General features: G+C 45.3%; 1 protein-coding gene across 1 annotated transcript; it reads left to right on the top strand.

The window, feature by feature from the left end:
* Positions 1-1203: 1203 nt before the first annotated feature.
* Positions 1204-7271, top strand: EPCAM (epithelial cell adhesion molecule). The gene is made up of 9 exons (XM_068940068.1): positions 1204-1822; positions 2293-2397; positions 3125-3365; positions 3662-3727; positions 4428-4491; positions 5085-5186; positions 5393-5587; positions 6022-6063; positions 6748-7271. The coding sequence occupies exons 1-9, from the start codon at positions 1756-1758 to the stop codon at positions 6787-6789; spliced, it is 924 nt and encodes a 307-aa protein (XP_068796169.1). The 5' UTR covers positions 1204-1755; the 3' UTR covers positions 6790-7271.
* Positions 7272-13879: the final 6608 nt, after the last annotated feature.

Here is a 13879-nt window from a genome sequence, read left to right as displayed (position 1 = left end):
ACATGTGAAAGTTTCATATGAAGTTTCATTAACTGAGCTCTGCATATACAAGGAGAGACAATGTGTTTTTACTGTAGAGCTAACGTAACCACTATTAAGAGGAAGTTGGGACACTCTTTGGAATCACCATTTATTTCACATAAACACAGGAACAGCCTTAGAGGGATTTCATTCTCTGGTTTTCTCCTTTACTAAAATAACTCGTTTTTCTACGACGCTAACATATCGTTAATAATTCACAAAGAGCTGTGTGTTGTTCTTACTCTTCTTCCGCACCTAAATGAATAAACTCAAAAATAGTTTTCAGAAAATATTTTCAAGGTACTTTAGCCTACGTTTTGTTTTGTGTTTTGGCATCGCTTTCACGCTCTGGGAAGGCATTTAAAAAACTGAAGCAGGCTTCCCTGCGTTTCCTGCCCTACAACCTTGGCAGGGCTTTGGCACTACCTGCTACTTTATAGGTTTCCACAAAGCCGCGTTGTCCTGAGCTGAAGCCCCGAAGACGACATTTTGTGAACGAGGAAACGCAGCATACCTCAGCGCCAGAACCGATTCTCTTCAGCGTAGCCCTAACATGGAGTTACCTAGTGTCACGTTTTGCGGCAGGATTTAAAAAAAAATAAATTAAAAAGGTAGCAGGAATATCTGTGAGCAATAGTATATAGTATGGCGAGGCGTTGTGAGTGGGTTTTTTTCCCCCTCCTCCTTCAGTTTACCTAGAGATCATCAGGATCTAAGAGGCGAGTACTTTGTGAGACCAGCTCAAAAGACACGGCTGGACTCGTACCAAACGCACGGTAAAGCGCTCGTCGTTATTTCTCGCCAATTAGCCCCCGGTTGGCTCCACACGGGCGGCGGCAGCTGCCTCAGCAGGCGAGACAAGACGGCCAGCGCGGCCGCCCCGACGCCGGGGCCGGGCCGGGAGCGGGGCCGGCTCGGCTGCCGGGGCTCCGTGTCACCGTGCGGGGCCGGGAGCGGGGCCGGCTCGGTTGCCGGGGCTCTGTGTCACCGTGCGGGGCCGGGAGCGGGGCCGGCTCGGTTGCCGGGGCTCTGTGTCACCGTGCGGGGCCGGGAGCGGGGCCGGCTCGGTTGCCGGGGCTCTGTGTCACCGTGCGGGGCCGCTCCCCCACCCTGCAAAGCAAACAACGCCCAAGGGCTCCGCCGGTGACGAAGAGCTGCCCGTCCCGTCCCGTCCCCCCCCCCGCCCCAGCCCGGCGGCAGCGCAGTTTCGCAGCCGCTTTGCGGAGCTCTCGGCAGCCCCCATCGCCCTTGGCGGGCCAGCCCTCGTCTCCGCTCTCACCACCACCACCCCCCCCCCTTGACTCCTGGAGGGATTTGTTTTTTTCCCCCCCCTCCCCGTTCCTGCGTCGTTTTTCTCACTCCCCCTTCCCCAGCTCCTCCGGAAAAGGCTATATTTGGCCAGTGGGGGGTAGGGAGGTGGGGCAGGGTTCGCCCTGCCGTGCCCCAGCCGGTTTCGCTCAGGTGTGGCGGGAGGAGGGTCGCCGTTTAACTGCGCGCGTTGCTGGGCCGGCAGCAGGGAGGGAGGAAGGGAGGGCAAGAGGAGGAGGAGCCGCCGTGGTGGCGGTGGCCGTTCCCCCCTGCGCGTCGCAGGTGTAACCGGAGCCGGGAGGGCGCGGCGCGGCCACCACCTGCGGAACCTGTCGGACGGCTCACACCGGCGCCGCGCCGCGCACGCACCACTCGCTCCCTCCCTGCGGCCCGCACCTCGGAGGACTCCTGCCGCCGGCCGAAGCCATGCAGCTGCTCCGCGGGGCTGCGCTCCTGCTGCTGCTCTGCGCCATCGCCTGCTGGGCGCAAGACGGTGAGAGCCCGCACCCCCTCCCCTCTCCTCCTCCTCCTCTTCCAACGGCCTCCCGCCCCGCACCCCCTCCCCTCCGCTCCCCGCAGCGGGCTCCCCTTCCTGCCGCCGGCCGGGCCGCCCCGGGCGGCTGGCAGACGCCCCGTTGCGCGCTGCCCCTTGCGGCGCCACAAAATGGCGCCCCCTGTGCCTCAGGGGCGCGGGCCCGGCGGGGAGGGGCTTCCCCGCGGCGGGAAGGCGGCGGAGGGGGCAGGGGGCGCCCGGCCGCCTCGTCGCCGCCTGGGGGGGGGCTGCGCGGGGGTTTCGCCCGCCCCTGCGACCCCCGGACCCTGCGCAGGGGGCAGCCTGGCGCCTCTTCTCGGTGCGCAGGGTGGTGAGGGGGTGGTGGCAAATCCTTCGTGGGGGTTTTTTGTTTTTGCGCCCCCCCCCCCCCCCGAGGGGCCCAGCGGTTCACGACGTGACTTCTCTTCCAGAGTGCGTTTGCACAAAAAACAAGCGTGTCACCAACTGTGTGAAGGCAGAAGGTACTTGCCGGTGCGAGTCCATTGGCTCCGGTGCTATTGTGGAGTGTAACACTCGTAAGTAAAAAGCCTATGTTTCTGTTTTTGGTTTTTTGGGGGGTTTTTTTGTGGCATAGGTAGTGCCTTCCCCTGTGTCTGTCAGGGGCACTAAATAGGAGCATCTGCGAAACTCGGAATATTTAAAAAAAAAAAAAAAAAAGCCCAGTGAGCTCCTGACAAATAAAGGTAGTAAGGGAAGGGGAAAGGAAAGCTGCTTCCTGGTGTTTCAGGTCAACTGATAGTGGCCGATAAGGGTTTATAATCCCTACCGAGGAACTTTTGTAAATGCGTGTGCGGTTATACTGAGGCATCCTCCCCCCATCCTCTTTCATATTTGGTCCCTGTCTGATAACAAGGATCTCCCAAAGATCCATTTTTAGCCTGCTTGTAAGGACCTACCATGTCTTTTTTCCTACGAATCCAGAGGTGAAAGCCTTGCATCCAGACCTTGGTCTTGATTCAAGCTCAGCTAAGCTGTAAATGATCCTCTGGGTAGAAGAAACTGAAGGTGGCTGGATGCGGTACTGAACACGTGCCTCTTTATGTATTTGGCTTCAGAAGATGGCTTATCCTAACCGTGGTGATTTAGTGTACTGCCTATATTTGGGACAGGCATCCGCTCTTCCTTGTAATGGCTTAAAATGTTGCTTTCGACATAACCTTATGCCTTTACGTAAGAAACTACAAGCTGTTTTGAATGCGCGTGGTCTGAAGAAGTAGAACGTGACTTTCTGGTTATTTTTAGTGACTTCAAAATGCCTGTTGATGAAAGCAGAAATGACGGGTTCAAAAGCAGGTCGTCGTAAGAAACCAAAAGAGGCATTTGAAGATACTGATGGCCTTTATGATCCTGAATGTGAAAATAATGGCATGTTCAAGGCAAAGCAGTGCAATGGAACCTCCTGCTGGTGTGTGAATACAGCTGGTGTGAGAAGAACTGACAAACATGACACAAACTTGAAGTGCAGCCAGCTAGTCAGAACAACGTAAGTCTTTCAACAGGTTAGGGTGTGCTGTGACATAGAAGCCTTCCTGTATTACATTCTGTGTTTTAGAGAATGCACCTGTATGAATAATGCATAGGGACTGAATGAACATGGAGCAATAAATTCTTGTTTACTGGATTTTTTTTTTTTCCTCCTTGTAACAATGAGGCTTTGTTTGTTTGTTTTCCCTCACTGCTTTGGTCTTGCATATTTTGCCCCAGCATTAGACATTTAGCATACAATATGTTTTGTGTGCGCACGTTAGGAATATTCACTGCACTTGCCTGTTACTTCAGGTGGATCATCATTGAAATGAAACATGGTGAGAGAAAAGCTCCTCTGAATGCTGAGTCTTTAAAGAGGTAAGTGATGATGATCATCGGTAAGATTTCATAAGAATAGCTGCACTTACTACTAGATATCTGGCTTATTTCGAAATGATTAAGCAGGAAAGCCCACGGCTAAGTCTGAACTCATTTGTTGGACATTTTTTGAAATGACCTTCAGGTCCTTTGTAGAAGTTTAGTTAATTATTTCCAATTAAAGCGTGAGATTCATTTCCATTACAATGGATTTATTGCTACTTTGACTTTTGATCAGTTCCAGATATTGAAGGCAGTGGGAAAGTAATAGGATGAGACTATCCCAAAGGTAAACTGACTGGAATGGGGGGAGCTGCACAGTTCTGAATAAAGAAGCCAGAGGAAAAACTAATACTTAAGCTATTTTTTTTGGCTCAAAGAACATCCTACTTCTTTGTCAGAGGTCATCGAGCAAGAAAAATGTGCTTGTAACTGTTAGACTTTTTTGTCCTTGAACAAAAGCTGCTACTGTTCAGCTTCTTCTTGTGAGCTCTCAAAACTGTTTAAACTCTTTTGCTGTCCAAAACTCAGTAATTCTATTCAATATATACAACTTCACTGTTAGTTCCTAACAGAGCTCTAGCACTCAGTGAAGAGAGACTATGGAAAAAAACAGTTGCACTGGTCTGTCATACACCTGAAAATAGATGTGTAAGCTGGGATTCTGCTTTTGACAGTTGTGATTGTAATATTCTTGTAGAGCCTTCATGGAAACAATTACCAGTCGTTATATGTTGGATGGACGCTATATAGGTGATATTGTGGTAAGAGACGCATAATTTTACTAAAACGGAGAACGTCATCCTTTGTTGTGAATAACTGAAAATTCCTTTCTTGTCTGTCTAATGCAATACAGCAGGACTACAGCATGATTAGACATGCGCTCTCAAAAGCGTCACTTAAATATTTAAGTGCACAGAATACCTTTCTGAAAGGGGAGAACCTGTAAATACGGTTAGAACGCATGTAAGGAGGACATCTTTTCTTCTGCTTGTCCTCTAGTCTTTGGGAAATGTATTCTCAGAAGAATGCCTTAGAGCTGCCTGCTCGCCTTTCATAGTAACATTTCAAAGTAATACTGTATTGAGCAGCTAGCAAATAGCTGTGTCTGAATTGAAATATTGGGAAAATACGTGTGACTTTTAGCCTATAAATGAATTGCAACATTGTTCCAGTTAAAATATGTGTATAAATATACATTATGATTTGAATCATATCAATAAACACTTTGCTTGAAAAAAGTACCATCAACTTGATTCAAAATGTGAGCTCATAAGTTGGCTCATAGTGCTCTGTTGTGTATTTGATAGTCAGATCTAAGCTAGCACCCTTCTAACACTATACTTCCTTTTTGCAGTATGAAAACCCTTACATTACTATTGATCTGAAGCAGAATTCCTCAGGCAAATCTCCTGGAGACGTGGATATAGCCGATGTGGCTTACTACTTTGAAAAAGATGTAAGTGTGTCATGGGTGAAGTCTGCCAAAGACTAAATACCTGTACTGAATTACATGCAGTACATGTTGTGTGTGTGGTATGAGTTATTTTGGGGTTCAGGATTTTTTTGTGTGTGCATACTGGCTAAAACAAGATCAATTTTCGCAGTGCCGGGATGATGTCTGTTACAAGATGACTAGCAAATTTCCTTTGTATCTGTTCTTAGGTAAAAGGTGACTCCATCTTTCATAACGACAGGTTCAACATGAGTATTGATGATGAAATGCTGAGTTTTGAGAAGGCGGTGGTTTACTATGTAGATGAAGTAGCACCAGAGTTCTCCATGAAGTCACTGACTGCTGGTGTCATTGCGGTCATTGTAGTAGTAATAGTAGCAATAGTTGCTGGAATTGTTGTACTGGTAAGTTCTAACAAAGCTACCAAACAGAATGGGTGACGGTACAAATTGTGGAATACTAGCATACCAGAGTAATCAGTCTTGAATAGGAGCAGTCTTTCTCTGTAAACTGCTTGCTCTAAAATCTAAAACTAGATGTAGTCGCTTCTTCCTGAGAGTGGGGTGTGGGAAAGAGGTGATGGACATCTGCCATAACCTGAAAGAGTGACAGTAAGAGTGCTGCATTGCAAACACAGTATCGGGGAAAGGTTGTTTTTCCTTTTTTTTTTTTTTTTTTTTTTTTTTTTTTTTTTTTGAGAAACAGCCTTCCCTCTGCCACCCGCTAAAAGGATGGGGAAGGGACAGCTTCCAGTTTGGAACTTTAAATGTAACTTAAATCTGGTTGCAATTTTAAATGAAGACTTAACCTTTACAACTACTCTGTCCTTTCTTTACAGATCTGTACAAGACGAAGGAGGGGGAAGTACGTGAAAGCAGAGGTAAACTATATTTATGATGTGGAAGGCTTAGGAGGCTTTGGCTAGAATCCTGAAACTCCTAACTAGGTTCAGTGTAGGCTAAAAGCTTGCTTCAGATGCTGTAGATGTTTTCAGCTAGTGTCAAAATACTCAAATTCTGTAGCTGGTTTTCATCTCTACATAGTTAACCATGTCTGCTCTGTAGTAGTTTCAAAGACCTCTGGCAACACAGCTTTTGCCCTCCCTCCCAGAACTGGTAAATCCAACTACTGCTCTACCTATCCATAGCAAGGGCTATACTTGATTTGATACAGACAATGAAGTCCCCAGGAAATACTGTATGAAAGTCTTAATCACAAAGAGTTTTAATTGAGAGGATATTTCCATTGAGCTTGCAGCTTCTGTTGAAGAGCTGCTTCCCAATGAGCTAGTAACAAAGGGCACTAGTGTACTGTACTTTGGCCCTGAGCGCAGAGCATTTGTAAAGGAATCCAAAGAGGGTTGCAACTGAACAGTCCCATCTGCTTCCTGTACAGTCTCCAGAGTGCTGTGTAGAAAGCTGAAGTGTTAATGTTGGTCTTGGCATATTCGCTTCTGTTTAGTGCGTTTCCTCAAATCCTTTTTTCTAATAACAATCTGGAGTGTTAAGCTATATCAGCTTTGGGGATCTTAAGAAAGTAACGTTGATCTTCTCCCCTCCTCCAGGTAAAGGAAATGAATGAAATGCATAGAGGACTGAACGCGTAACTGCATTAACTGAAGACAATAAGATTCGAACAAGAAGACGAGAAATACTGGAGGCGTGGATCTTAATTCTGAAAAGATTCCCCCTATAAGGAAGGGGAATGCGTTCGCTTAACGATCGTTAAAACTAACGAAGCCTAGGCTGGCAACCATGCTACTATTGCTATTTGTTTGAAAGTTGAATCTTAAAAGCCTCGCTTTACTCAAGTCAAACGTAACTGTCCATGATTTTATGATGAAACGAGTTGACAATTGCTGTTACTAGGATTTTGGAGCATACATGGTTAAATTTGTAACCCTGTGGGAGGTTTTTTGACAACGTTCTGATTTTTTTTGTAGCCACGTCAAACATAGCAAGACCCTTTGCCTGGCTCATGGCCTGGCTCATGTATAATTGAACGTGGCTTTGTTTTTATGGCTGTCTGTACATATTTGAACTTGCCGTAACTTTTTTATGACTTGAATTAATAAAACTTTGAAACAGACTTCTAGTTCTTCTACTGTGCTGATTTGATGATTATCCGATAAACTGTGATACGTAACAACTTCAGCAACCTGACCATCAGTGAAAACTATCCTAGAAATCCAAGTAATGGACAGTTTGTATTGGCCATCTAATCTCTCTGTAGCCCGATTTCTCCTGAAGTTGTGAAGTGTGCTTTATCTTGCTCCCTGCTTTTAATGTGTGGCACGGGTAAAATGATAAAATGGGTTGTTTATATATTAAAAAATAAACATGCTGTGAATGTAGCAGTTTCAGGAATGCTACATATGTATTTATAATTGGACAGGCCTCTAATCTAAAACATCTCTGGTGGGGCTGGGGGTTGGAAGACTTGGAATCTGAAGAGCTGTTGCCCCATTGCCGTGACTTGCCTAGCTATCCCTTGTGAAGTTGCTGCGCAGCTAGAATCTGTTTCTTCTGTTACTCCTGTTTTGTTCGCCCTCTGCCTCTCACTAGGGAAACTATAGTTCTCTTCCAGAGCTTAGGATAAAATGGCTTGTTTTGGCAGCTAGTAATCTATACTATGTATTAGCTAGCAGGTCTAGTCCATCCAGCGTATCTGATTTACAAAGGAAATGCTGTAACTCCTGTTGCCAATGCAATAATGAGATACAAGATAAGGAAGTGAATGACAAATCTTATTGCTAAAGCAGTGTTTTTGTTTAATTTCCCCCCTCTCCCCAAAACAGGAAGAGTAGGATATGCTACATACTATGTTCATAAAATTAAATGCGCTGGTGCTCTGACATTAGGCATGTGTACAGAGCTGCTGCAGCCTCCAGGTTTTACCAAATTTCTAGGTGTCCGTAGTGTGTTTTGGGAAGTGGGAGCGTTCACATAAGTTTGCTCTGTCCTGTTGCTGTTCCTGCTAATCACAAGAATCCTGAAACAAGGAATTTGCAGGAGCACGTCGCAGCCTTGCAGGAGGCTAGCAACAGTTGTCAGTCAGTGATACCTTCTGCAGGGCAAGTTGTCTTTGCCAACAGATGCTGCTCCCTTTCTGCCTAGGGTATGCATGCAGTCCGCTGGGGAAGGCTAACTGCATGCAGCTCTGTAAGCTGTTAAGCGAATGAAGTCTAGTTTTCAGTGAGCTTGTCCTCCTCTGAGCCATTTCTATTATTGTCTCTTTTCCCCACAGTTCTTCATTCTTTATACCGTATTTTACTTTCTTCCATGTCTTGGGTTTGGTGTCCTTACCTTTCTTTTTCCATGGATTATAACACTGGAGTTCCCCTCCCCACCCCCAGCTCCCCATTTCATACCTAAATTTTTGGCCTGCAGTGGGGGAAGAGATGTCGTGCTAGGGCTGGGCCGGGGCTGCACATGTGCTGACTTGCCTGGCTGGTATGTACCTGCTGAGTCGCCTGGGAGCTGTTTGAAAACTCTTCCCCCTCCTTTCCCCACAATAGGTGAAGACATTTAGATTTTTTTTTTTTAACTAATTGCTGCTTTTCGTGTTAGACATTTACAACAATTTACTGTGTCGTATATGACCTTCTCCTTTGTCAAATTTGAATGAAACTAGCCAACGGGGTAGAAAAGTTTACAGAAACTACACTGAAAATAGAAGACAGTTTAACAATTGAAGAGATTGTGTTATGTGTCTTTCTAAACTCAGTTACTATGCTGCAAACATCATGCTGCTCAGCTCTGCAAATAGTTATCTTGTGTTCGCAGCTGATTCAATAATAGGTTTCCCCCAGTTTCTTTTTTTTATGTAATTCTGTTGACCTTTGCATTGTTTTTTGTTTTGTTCTGTTTACTAAACATAGCACTTGTGAAACAGTCCAGCTGCATAAATGTGTGTGTGTACAGGGATATGCAGAAGAGTGAGGGGAAAGAGAGTTGAGAAACTAGCACAGGAATCCTGCAGCTTTCTTGTGTTTTGTGTTTCTTTATAGTTTAAGGAGGCTAATGCATTGAATTAAAGAAAAAAAACAAATGAACATCAAATAAAGCGTCATCTCTACTTATGCATATGATGTTTTTTCTCATACATCTTTAGAGGAGTTGTGAACTGCTGCAAAAATCGATTGCTATGGGAAAATATTGAGAGATGAAACATGAAAATATTCTCTGTTCTCTGTATTACTACTTTGAAATACTTCGGCAAAGTTAAAAACCTCGTTTCCTGTAAAAGAAACACACCAAAAGAACTTCATAAAACAGTCTTAGCCATTGCATCAGACTTATGAGAAGGTAAATATTTTAATGCTTCCATTTGTCTAACTCATTACGTTCCTTCAGCAAAGGAATACGTTTTTTAAATCTCTTTAATGTTCCACACGAAGTTTTGATACCGTGTTTTCTCTCTTTCAATGTAAAATAATGTCAGTTGTGATAGAGGATGAGAAAGATAGATTGGAAATTTACTAAATAAATTGAGGATGAATGAATGTGACCTTTATGATAGAGGGCGTGGCCACAGAAACGGTACAAGAAATCCCAGTGGTGATGATTATCTTACTGCATGCATACGACATGAGAAAAGAGTTTGTGTGGGCAAATCTAGCACTTATAAATTATTACACTAACATATATATGTAATGTGTTACTGTATTAACATTATCGCTGAAGGAAACAATTTTTATGCCATTGATTTTTAAAGGTACATTTTAATTAACGTACAAGGGAGTTTTGTGGGGAGATTTTTTTGCTTTTAAAATCCACGTGTGTATGTATAGATATTGTTTTGGAAAAAGAGCAAGTTGTTTCATGTAATAAACATCACACAGCACATAAACATGTGTTGAAAGTGCTGTTCATTTCCTTATAATACTCCTGTGGAATAAACAGATAAATAGTAGTATTCTCATTCTATAGCTGGGAAAGCTGAAATGGAAAAGTGAAATTAGTTACTGAGAACCACAAAAGACTCCTTTTGAAGAGAAGAGCTCGATAACGTATTTGGGAAAGCACGACCAATAAAGTCTATAAAACTTTCTTCTAAATACGTGAGTGCCGTGTAAGTGTAGTTTCCACAGCTACACGATTAAAAGATGGAGTATTGCCTACGTAGAATCTATTGACATTAGCACGCTTGTTCTCATAAACAAATATAACAAATTTGTTAAGACAAATAACGTTGTTTGTGAACCATGTTTATTCACATCTTTACCTACTGGACTTTGGTCATCGTAATATACGGTGACTTTGGATTACAGACGGCTTCAAAGAGCCTGAAAAAAACATTCTAAAGACTAAAAACACTAGCAGCTCCGCTGGCTCGACTTTACAGCTGACATTTGTTGAATTCTAACAACTTCAAGGTGAGACCAAGCTCTAGCACTACAAAGATTGTTATTGGGCACGCAGAAAATCATGCATGTAGTAGGGTGGCTCTTATGTTGGGGATAGTGGGATCCATCGCCACGGGCATTTTATAAACTTGGCTGAAATCTTTCCTTGTCCTTCTGTGTTCACAATGACTTGCAGTGGCAGACACATGGCAGTGAGAGGGTGGCAGGCAAAGAGCAAGTGGTGTGTGATGGTAGAGGTGACACATAACATTGCATATACCAACTTGTTGCAACATGCAACAAGTTCCCTTTTTTTTTCCCTACTAATCCTCAAAAGCATTGCAGAGTCCTCATGCATTCAGGTGCCCATGTAGCAGAGGCATGCAATGTGGTCTGCATGGAAAAAAAAGTGCACAGAAGAAAGTTGTAAGGTCCTCTATAAGTTAACAACTATATTTTCTGTTTTCCAGCATATATCAACTACTCTTATGCCGTTAATACTATCAAGTAATCTTATTAATGTTACTTGGTAATAAATAATCTATACTATTCTTACGTTGTACGATAGCATTTTCTTAAACCTCTGTTACTATATATATGCCCACAAATACACACACAAGCCTACTATGAAATTTTCTGGTGACATCCTCACCAGGTAAAAAGCTTTAGAGCTGCCACTGAATACACTTGAATACTAATTAAGCTCTGGTGAAACAGCATTTCTTTTTCTTTCTTTTTTTTTTCTGTAGAGTGGTTAATGGACATCTATTTTCATGTCTTCATCGAAAAAAACATTTCAACTTTCCGGTGTACGCTAGTTAAGCATAAGGCAGCAACAAAATCAAGGTCTAGCGATTGCATCCATCTTCCTCCTGCCACATGCTTAATAATTACACCGATCTTCTCATTCTCATCACTCCTGGTATGCAAGAGAGAGAGCAGGAAGCCTTCTGTTGGCAGCAATATAACAAAGCAACCCAGCACAGAAACAGGGAAACGCTCTGGGTGCAAAATTACACCTGTGCGGACCAGCCTGGGCACTGAGCTGCCCTAGAAGAACCACATGGGGCAAAGAAAATGGCAGAAGCTCAGAGGAAAGGTGATTGATCCCTAGAAGAACCACATGGGGCAAAGAAAATGGCAGAAGCTCAGAGGAAAGGTGATTGATCCAATGACATTTCATACATCAGGTGTCACAACGTATGCATTTTTCATGGGCTGTGGTCACCACACCTAAGAGTATTAGCGGCTGATTTAGGCAGGGGCCTTTCGGTTCAACAGAGCTGCCTTGAGCAAATAGAAGGAAAAAGGGTGTAATCAGCCCAGAGGGGAGAGAATGAAACGCTTTAGCATGCAGCAATTATAACTTACGGGCCGTTAGTTATCTCTCCTGAAGGCGGTAATGAGGTCCCTTGAGCCCACGTAGTCCCCAAGCATTTGTACAAGGACGCTTTTTATTTCTTGCCCTATCTTCTCCCTTATCTATCGGCCTTTCTGTAGTCATTGGTACGTACAAAGAGGGGCAATCCCATCTGTTCACAAAGTACTTTATATGGGTTGGCCTGGTGCTAGCACCTCTTGGTAAGGTTACATGCAATTGTGAGAGCCAGGCTTTTTTCGGAAGCCTATATATTTGCAAAATGCTAATTATTTAGGCTGAATTTTTCATTGCAAGCACTGTCTAAAGCAGAAAACCTAGGGGGAGGGAAATATCAGCCAAGATGTTTTAGCCACTGCTGAAAAATAATAAAAAAGAAAGTGAAGAAAGTTATACTTAACCCAAATTGAAAATGAATCCAATTGCCCTGTCGGAACGGCGCGGTTTCTGCAGCCGCTCAGGGGAGGAGAGGGAGATCTTTGGCTACCGCAAAGCTGCCGAAGCTCTAGCGGCTTCATACTTTGCTTCTTCCTCGGCAGGGTTAAGGAGAGACCCAAGTCGGGGGCTCAGAGCGGCCCCCTGCGAGGAGATGGGTGTCTCTGGGCCCGGAGAGGGGCAGGATGCGGCCTGCCTGCCAGCAGGGTGAGGGGCTCGGCGGGCCCGGCCCTTCTGGCCGCTGGGTTTTGGCCGTTGTGGACGTGGCGTGTCTCTATTTCTGGCGAGTTGTGAGCGGAACCTCAGCTATAACATGGACGTTTTTCAGGGAGGAATGTATTCATGATGCGTCTTTGTTGCAGAAGTGGTTTATTGGGTGGTGGCTTAGTCCTGAGGTGCGGTTCGGAAAGAAGACACCTTTGCGAACTGATAAAAACTGGGCACTTTTGTAAGGGGCTGCTAGCGGCAGCGTAGAGGAGAGAGCCGAGGTTGCCGGCGCAGGGCCATGGGTTTGGTGTGGAAAGTTAAGGCGAGGTGTTTTTTTCCAAGTGAGGAGACCTGGCCTGGCTGGCACCTTCAGCCCCTTTTCTCCTGCCTAGAGGGGCTGCGGAGGGCCATGGCTGACTGAAACGCTCCCTGTTACCATAGCGGGCCACTGCCAGCTCGAAACTCAGAATTCAAGAGAAAGCGTAGCGTTTATAGAGAAAGCTGGTCTTGAGCTATAACTTTAATTAAACAGAGTGAATTCTGCTCTGTCCAAAATGTGTTTTGATAGAGGTGTCACTTTGTGACGCTATGTGGGAAATAAACAAGGTTTATTGCAGGATCAGACTTTGGAAATTATCGAATAATATCACTGCTTATTTTGCTATTGGAATTACAGTTCAGAAAGAACCTGGGGCTTGTCTTAGTTAAACAAAAAAGCAATGAAACAGAACGGTCAACCTTGTAGCGAAAACAGAGTAAAAACTGCCTTTTCACAATCCAGAAGACTTGTTTTATGGAATTCGGTTTCTACTGTTGCACTTTGAGGCTTTACAAGATACAGTGCAGAAAATATCCGTTGTCTCTGGCCAAACAAAAAGAGATCAGATGAGATTTATTTAGTTTTGTTGATATTGAAGCTAAACTACCCTTGTCTGGGAGGAAGAGGGGGAGTCTTGCCACGGGGGGGGGGGGGGGGGGGGGATGCAGAGGAAGAGACTGGGATGTGTTCAGCAGAGGGGTGCTCCGTACTTGGAGACAGGGCTGTCCCCCGCCTGGAAGAGGCAGGCCCAGCCACCGGGCAGGGGAAGGCCTAAGTACTTCGACTTTTCTACGCCATTAGGCTGTGTATAAAAACAAACCCATGACTTCCACACACGTATGGTTGTCAGTGCTAAACTTGGCCCTGCGGGGCCGGTGGGCCCGGGACCGAGCCTCGGGCGGGGCTGAGCGGCGCCGTTGCCATGGCAGCACAGGGCGCGCGAGGAGGCCCCGCCCGCGCGCCCTCAAGGCCGCGGGCGCCTCGCCCCCGACGCTTTACAGGGGCGGGGC

Source organism: Struthio camelus, chromosome 3, assembly GCF_040807025.1.
Source record: "Struthio camelus isolate bStrCam1 chromosome 3, bStrCam1.hap1, whole genome shotgun sequence".
NCBI lineage: Eukaryota > Metazoa > Chordata > Aves > Struthioniformes > Struthionidae > Struthio > Struthio camelus.
Note: the sequence above shows the minus strand (reverse complement) of the source record. Positions and strands in the feature narration are given on the sequence as shown.

What these genes read in the sequence shown, in the direction of transcription:
- EPCAM (XM_068940068.1), top strand. Translation starts at nt 1,756, where the DNA reads ATGCAGCTGCTCCGCGGGGCTGCGCTCCTGCTGCTGCTCTGCGCCATC. An exon ending in TATTGTGGAGTGTAACACTC is followed by an intron (nt 2,398 to 3,124) that starts GTAAGTAAAAAG and finishes GGTTATTTTTAG; the next exon opens with TGACTTCAAAATGCCTGTTG. An exon ending in GCTATATAGGTGATATTGTG is followed by an intron (nt 4,492 to 5,084) that starts GTAAGAGACGCA and finishes TCCTTTTTGCAG; the next exon opens with TATGAAAACCCTTACATTAC.